General features: G+C 39.5%; 1 protein-coding gene across 1 annotated transcript; it reads right to left on the reverse strand.

Annotated features, from left to right (window-relative positions):
- Positions 1 to 679: 679 nt before the first annotated feature.
- LOC110898888 (G-type lectin S-receptor-like serine/threonine-protein kinase SD2-5) lies at positions 680 to 3,367 on the reverse strand. The gene is made up of 2 exons (XM_035981503.1): positions 2,730 to 3,367; positions 680 to 2,521 (listed from the first exon to the last, which is right to left on the reverse strand). The coding sequence occupies exons 1-2, from the start codon at positions 3,272 to 3,274 to the stop codon at positions 1,045 to 1,047; spliced, it is 2,022 nt and encodes a 673-aa protein (XP_035837396.1). The 5' UTR covers positions 3,275 to 3,367; the 3' UTR covers positions 680 to 1,044.
- Between the last annotated feature and the right edge of the window lie 4,428 nt (positions 3,368 to 7,795).

Here is a 7,795-nt window from a genome sequence, read left to right on the forward strand (position 1 = left end):
CCAGAAAACAATTTCCGGCAACGGTCATCTTCTTCTTTCTCTTTCTCCCGGCTCGGCTACACCCTTCTTTCACGCCTGCCCTCCACCGACCGACACACCCGCCGGCGGCGGAGGCTCCCTCCGATCTTCAAACCCGCTTCTCGACGAGCCCCAGGCTCTGATACCAATTGTTGGTTACAGGCCCCTCACCACACACTACACTCACGTATGTATGTATGAACCGGAAGAAACTTGCTACTGTATATTGATGAAAATTATGGGGTACAAAAAAAACTATAGCTACTCCCTATTTATAATAAACAAAAACAAAGAAATAATAGACACATGCAAAATAGAACTCCACGTTCAAAAGTCCACATGCATAAAATTCGGTCAATCACGTCCCCTTCAAACTCGTACAACTATGACCATTTCTTCATTTGAACCGTTAGCTAATGGATGACCCATTTAACTACCGAACCCGGTTCAGCTCCAACCCGTTGACACGTACCCGACCCATCAAGATTTTCCAACAATTTTTAGGACTTTGCACATTTTGGCACGGGAATTGAAAAGCTCGAGGTGGTTTTCAGCATAATAATTCAAAATTCAGAATCACAGTAAAAAACCAAATGTTCATATGAACATCATACCAACACAATGATCAAAATTCCTGATTTACTCCACAAACTAGCAGCCCTATCGTTACAATCATAAGCCAAAAAGAGAACTCATTTTGGATAACCGGGTTTATCAAATCACTTCAGTCCTGTTCAATATTTCAACTTGGGTCAAACTGAGCCACGGATTCATCTAAAACCGGTATATTAACTTGGTAACCAACTCAACAATTTTCTCGGTTTCTAGAAGGGTATAGTACTAGTTGGATCATGAAACAAAGATCTAAGTATCATAGATGAGGTGTGGTTAAACCACCATTTGATCTTCAAATGAAAAATAAGAGATGGATACCAACGGCTAACTAAAATTTCTTTTGAACAAAAGGAAAAAAAAAAAAAAGAAAAAAAAACTACATAGAATGATCCACAAGAAACTGATGGCTACCTATCTTGGACCAGAGAGAAGATATGCAGACAATTGTGTGAAATATTTCCCGTCTCCATCTTCTGTTTCCTGAATTATCGGATCTATGAAGTTGTAATCCAATTTCGATTCGACACCCATTCCTCCTTCTAACACCTTAACCACCGATGACATTGAAGGCCTTCTCTTAAAATTTGTTTGTAAGCACCATGCCGCCACTTTCATCATCTCCACCACTTCTGTACTATGTACCCGCATATCTTCACTTTGTCTGTCAACCATTTCTAACAACGTTCCTTGCTCCCAACTTTTCTCAAAGACAAAGAGCAAGTGCCCACTTTCTTCTGGCTGAGATCTATCCAAAACTTTCCTACCACATAAGATCTCCAAGAGAACAATCCCATAGCTGTATACATCCACCTTTTCAGTGATAATCGAACTCCGCCATTCTGGAGCAAGATATCCAGGGGTTCCTTTTATGTTAGTCATCACTTCAGTTTGATTTTTGTCAATGAGCTTAGATAACCCAAAATCGGATACTTTGGCACTGAAATCACTGTCTAGAAGTATGTTTTGAGGTTTAATATCAAGATGCACAATTTTCTGCCTACATTCTTCATGGAGATATGCTAAACCTTTAGCTATATCAAGAACTATTTTCTTTCTGCACTCCCATTCTAGTACGCACTTTCGAACTCCAAGGTAGATCCAGCTATCTAAGGACCCATTACTCATGAAGTCATACACGAGAAAACGTTGTGATTTCCATGTACAGAATCCTCGAAGTCTAACCAGATTAACATGGTGAATGCTGCCAATGGATTGAACCTCAGCTAAGAAGGATTTCTTAACATGCGCAAGCCCTTCAAGACATTTTACTGCAATCTTGGTGCCATCTCTGAGAGTCCCTTCGAAAACCATTCCAAATCCTCCTTCACCAAGCTTTTTACTAAAGTTCTCTGTGGCTGTTTTCAGTTCCTCATAAGAATAACGATTCGGCATTCCTGGCAATTGATCTAAATTCTCTTCCTCCATTTCAATATCCCTTTTACGCTTATAGAATACATACACAACCCCTAAGGCCACAACAAGCAGAAGCACAAAACTTCCGACTATATAGCCTACAAGTCTTGCAACTTGATGAGGTAAACGATGTGATGTAGCATACTGGACTTTTATGAAAGCTGACGCATTATAATAAAGTGGATCAACAGTCTTCATTGTAAATAGCTCTGAAAGTAAAAAACAATCTCCACTTGAAACATGTGAATAATATTGATAAAAAGCGGCTTTGCATGAGCAATTTTTTCGACATGCTTGTTTGCAAGTTTCCATATTCACCCCTTCCATGTCAGCAGTAGAGGTGAAGTATTTGACATTCTCAAGTGTGATTAAATCTTGATCTTGTGTAGAATTACATGTTAGGGGTGTAATTTCGGAGCAACCCAGGTTGGGTTGGCGATCGTTCACAGGTCTAAAATGTTCTCTTCCGGCACAACTACACAGGGGCGGACCTAGTAAGAGTCCAGGGTGGGCGGGCGCACCCCCTGAAAAAAAAAATTTAGTGTATTTTATAAGGTAAAATTCTCCCCGCACCCCTTGAAAATTTGGTTAAACCCCTTATCCGCACCCCTTGAACCCTTGAAAATTTGGTTAAACCCCTTATCCGCACCCCTTGAAAATTTTTTCTAGGTCCGCCACTGCAACTACATTGTTGTTGACCAGCCAAGCAAATGGAATTTCTTCCGCAAGTTAAAGGATAACTGCAGTTTCCTACATTAAGAAGATCCGCTACCTCTATCCACCCTCCAGATTGATATTCAAACACTTTCAAATGCCCATCTGACATCAGTTTCATATACTGAACTGATGATGCTGTAGGTATGTAAACTGAAACATCAGGATCACTTGGTTCGGAAGAACGAATGAATAGTGACAAACTCCCGTTCAAGAACCTAATGTATCGTCTTCCTTTATGTGTATCATTGCCATTAGGATAGACCAACATACGGTAAAAGGCTTGAGGTGGGTTTGATTCAACATAAGCAAACAAACCTATATCCGTGATTCCAATAGAATACATACCTTCCTGACCCGATGAGTTGGATAAAGAAACACTAGATTTCAGTTTTTGACCTTGATACAGCTTTTGGCCAGGTAACAAAGAGTCTGTTGGGTGATCAAAAGATTGCCAAACTACTGAGTTCTGGTTATCGAATAACACCAGATTTCCGGTATCAGTTAGGTTCATGCCAGCAACTGATTTTCCTGCAGTGTTTGTGGTCCAAACTATGCTTCCATCTCCATCCTTTAGCACCAAGTCTCCAGCTGAAGTGAAATTCAGTATCGAATTCTCCCTGACCGGGGAGTATCTGTTGGCTGACCAAACGACTTTATATGCCTTTATGGTAAGTGAAATTTTGTCCTTATGTGCCCGTCTCCATCGTCCCTATCTTGACGAATTCGACGACGCCGAGCCTCCGGAATTGGTTTGCTGGGCGGCTCCGGGCCACGACGAAGCTGGGACGGTCCCCATACCGTCCAGCCTAATGTGGGGTTACGACTTAATTTTGACTAATTTCGATGATTTGGATTAGGGTTTAACAGTAAGTGTTAATAACCTACTGATTACTATAGATTACGATATAATTTCGTTGTTTACTGTTGATTACGTGTAGAATAAGCGTTAATCTTGCTGCAATGGTCAATGATAATGTACTTATCCATGAATTTTGTTTGGTTAAATGGTCACTGATTAGAGTGATTTGATTCACCTTTTCCCCGAATTTTTTAGTTGAAGTGTGGGGCAACTTGACCCTCACATAATTAGTGATTCACATGGTTGCCCTGGTATTTGGTCATCTGATCCTCGACCTGCAGTTTGGACCTGGGGGCATCAGATAATCGGCGAGTTATCTACAACAACGATGCATATGTAATACTAGGTAGGATGACTTAACAATAAGTACTAGGAACTTTTTTTGATGATCTTGGTGTTTAAAGTAAGTATTTTTTACCAAGATGATTTGGTATTTATGTAATGACAGTTGATGAATGATTTATTAGTTTATGTATGATTGTTGAATTACTGTTCAGTACATATTAGATGATTGATCATACTTGCTACTTAGTTTTATGAGCATGAATTTCATTGGGGTTTCTAGTGGAATGAAGTTTCTTGCAACTGCTAATATATAGCAAACATGCCCATCTATTTTACCAGTTTTATGCAGAAAACAGATCCCATGTTTTGACATTTTTAGGACTTTGCACATTTTGGCACGGGAATTGAAAAGCTCGAGGTGGTTTTCAGCATAATAATTCAAAATTCAGAATCACAGTAAAAAACCAAATGTTCATATGAACATCATACCAACACAATGATCAAAATTCCTGATTTACTCCACAAACTAGCAGCCCTACCGTTACAGTCATAAGCCAAAAAGAGAACTGACTTTGGATAACCGGGTATTGTCCAATCACTTCAGTCCTGTTCGATATTTCAACTTGGGTCAAACTGAGCCACGTGTAGGTCCGGCTAGGAGGATCTAGTCGCCTAATCCTTGTGTACAAACCAACCCGGTTGTGCGGAATCCAACCGGAAAGGCAAACCGAGATAGACACGCAAATACACGACACGCAATATTCACCGATTAACACCACTATATTAATACGTATGAAAGGTTCGGTTACAAGCTCAATGTTTACAGATGTATTCTATAAACTCTCAAACTCTCGTGAGTGTGTGTGTTTGCTCTCTGTGTGCTCTTAACATTTTCTGTCTAACTACAGACTATATATAGCACTACACACTACGAAACAGACTAAGACTCGGCGAATCACACTTGGCGAATCAGAAGCTTGGCGAAACAAGGAAATGCTCGACGAAAATTATAAGTGCAGTTCCTGCCGGGTAATTGTCGCTTATCAGTACTGGTCAACCAAAGCAGAAGTCCAAGTTAAAGTCAACCATAACGAAGAATTCAAGACCACATGAAGACCATGCTTTGATCAAGGGGGAGTTGTTAATGCACTTTGGGTGAAAAGTGCATGCCTTCCAATTGTTAGGGTCTTTATTGTACATGTCTTGATAGTTAGTCCCAAGTTTATCCTAGGGACAACTTGTCCAAGTTTTAGGAGAACTTTTGTCTGAGTTTTGGTGTAGAATTGGTTTGTCCGAGGTTTAGTCCCTAGTCTATATATATGTGTGTATTGTGTAGATTAGGGCAACTCTTGTAGCTTGGTGCACCTCTCCCACTCGTTCATCCTTCTGTGTGAATTCTAGAGAGAGAGAGACTGTGTTAGTGAGAGAAAGCTAGGGTTTAGATCTTTGTGATCTAAACCAGCTTGTAGATGATGTATACTCCTTTGGTTTGTGTAATCTGTGATGACTGATTCATCAATAAAGAGTTCATCTTCTACATATTTCTATCTTGTTCTTCATATTTTGTTCTTCATGTCTTGAATCAAGTGCAATGTTTGATGTTCGTCATCGATCCGGTGCTTTTACAGTGGTATCAGAGCATGGTTACCAATTCAGAATGGTCTAACCGCCTTCTGAATCACCATTGCTCTTGATTTGATGTTTGTTTCCGCCAAACATCTTGAAGACTTGAAGATTTTGCAGAAAAGTTGAAGAAAATGAAGCTGTTCGTGGTTGTTTTGTTCTCCAAGTTGTTGCAGATATGAGGTTTGATCCAAAAATTTATTAGGGTCTTTATTGTACAACTAGTGAAAAGTAGTCCCAAGTTTTTCCTAGGGACACTTTGTCCAAGTTTTAAGGATGGTTTCCTTAGTCAGAGTTTTTTGTATAGGACTAAGGTCAGAGTTTGTTTGTGTAGCTTTTGTCTGAGTTTTGTCTAGACAAAGGTCTGAGCTTTGTGCTATATGTTTTGTCCGGGCTTTCTAGTTTGTCTTGAAAGTCCGGGTTTTGCCTTGTATATATAACTTTATATGGAATAGACAAGGCAACGATTTCTGTGTGAATTTCTGTGCACCTAACCCTAATCATTGTCTTTTGTCTGGCGGCTGCTTTGTGTGAGTGACGTCATTCATCTTCATCAAGAATACTCAGTGTATTCTTGATTTCTCTCTCAAATCCTTGCATTCTAGTGTTTCATCTGCAGTGGTTGATCATTAGGTGGATTCCGCACACCTGTTGGTAGCTTTAGCTGAGTGAGATCTTGGATTAGGAGGCCTTACAAGTGGTATCAGAGCAGTGTGCTCATACTACTGTAGGTGTTTCTTAGTTTGAAGGTTTTGGTGAGAAAAGTTCATATTTTGATTGGGTTTAGTGAGAGTTTAGTGAGTTTTTGTGTTTTATTCATGATTCTTCATTCATATCTAGTGATTTGATGATGGATTTTGAGTAGTTTGGTGATTTTTAGTGTTTTCTTCATCTGGGTTTTACAGAGGTTTTTGTTTCTTGTTCATACAGAGGTTTGAAGGTGAAAAAGATTCTGAGTTTGATCTTTGGAAACCTTGTCCGTGGTTTACACTTTGTGTTTGTGTCTCCGGGGTATTGTTGAACCAGTGTGTAGTCACATTGGGGAGATAGTCCGGAGATTGGTTCCTTCTGAGTTTTGAGACTTGTCTGAGTTTCAAATCATTCAGTCCGACCTTGTTCAGTGTCCGAATTTTCCTTTTAGAGTTATTAGAGTCTGAGTTTTTCCTTTAGTTTTGTCCGAATTTTCCTTTTTAGGTTAATTAGTATCCGAGCTTTATCTTAAGTTTTAGACCGACCTTAGTTAATACAGTCCGAGTCCGACTTTTATAGTGCTTTAAGGTTGTCCGATTTTTTATCTTTTTAGATCCGAGTTTCAGCTCCCTATTGTCGGTCCGAATTTCTATAGAGTGTATTAGTAGTCCGACTTTCAGCTACTTAGATTAGTCCGAGTTTATTAAATTGTCTTAGGTCCGCATTTTTTATTAAAAGTGATAGTAGAGTCCGACCTTGTTCTATCTTATTTGAATTATAATATCAAGTCCAATCTTTGAGTATTATTTATTAGGGTGTCCGACCTTTTTATGATTAGTAGAGTCCGTGTTATATAGTTTCATTAGGTCCGAATTTTCAAATATAGAGTGAGTCCGAGTTTTCAAGTGCTTTAGTAAAAGTCCGATTTTCTTTTAATACAAAAGTCCGAATTTTAGAAGTTTATTAGGGGAGTCTGGATTTTAACCTGATTAGAGTCCGAACTTTATACTCTTAGGGTGTCTGAGTTTAAATTTCTAACAGTGTAGTCCGAGCTTTTCTGTTGTTTGTGTTTTATTTCAGGTTCTGTGATCCGGGTTTCACACTCTGATTAAAGCTCAGACATTTCACTCCTTGTTTTCACTCCGAGTTTGAACTTAGAAAAAGTCTTCTGTGACACAGCTCTTGCTTGGAAGTTCTCTGTTGTTTTCTGAAATGGCAAACAACAATCTGACTGCAATGGTGCAAAACCTCAAGCCCAATGCTGAGGTAGGAAGTAACGACAAACCTCCTTTGTTGATCAACGAGTTTGATTTTCCTGAATGGAAGGAGCGTTTCGAAAGATATGTCCGAGCAAAAGACATCAAAATCTGGTTGTGTATTGTCAAAGGATGTGGAGCTACTCCAGTACGTACGTTGACGATTGATACGTATTTGGGGCTCACTGACGAACAGAAGAGATTCTTTGACTGTGAAGAGAAAGCTATGTCGATGATAACAATGGCAATGCCACAATCGATACTTCATACGTTCCGTAAGAGAAATAGCTCGAAGGAGTTGTGGGATAGCATGATCGAG

Source organism: Helianthus annuus, chromosome 13, assembly GCF_002127325.2.
Source record: "Helianthus annuus cultivar XRQ/B chromosome 13, HanXRQr2.0-SUNRISE, whole genome shotgun sequence".
Lineage (NCBI taxonomy): Eukaryota > Viridiplantae > Streptophyta > Magnoliopsida > Asterales > Asteraceae > Helianthus > Helianthus annuus.

Excerpts from the sequence above, each read along its gene's own strand:
- LOC110898888 (XM_035981503.1), bottom strand. The coding sequence starts at position 3,274 with ATGAACCTAACTGATACCGGAAATCTGGTGTTATTCGATAACCAGAAC. Across the intron at positions 2,522-2,729 it reads GCTGGTCAACAACAATGTAG|TTGTGCCGGAAGAGAACATT; the intron begins TTGCAGTGGCGG and ends GCCCCTGTGTAG.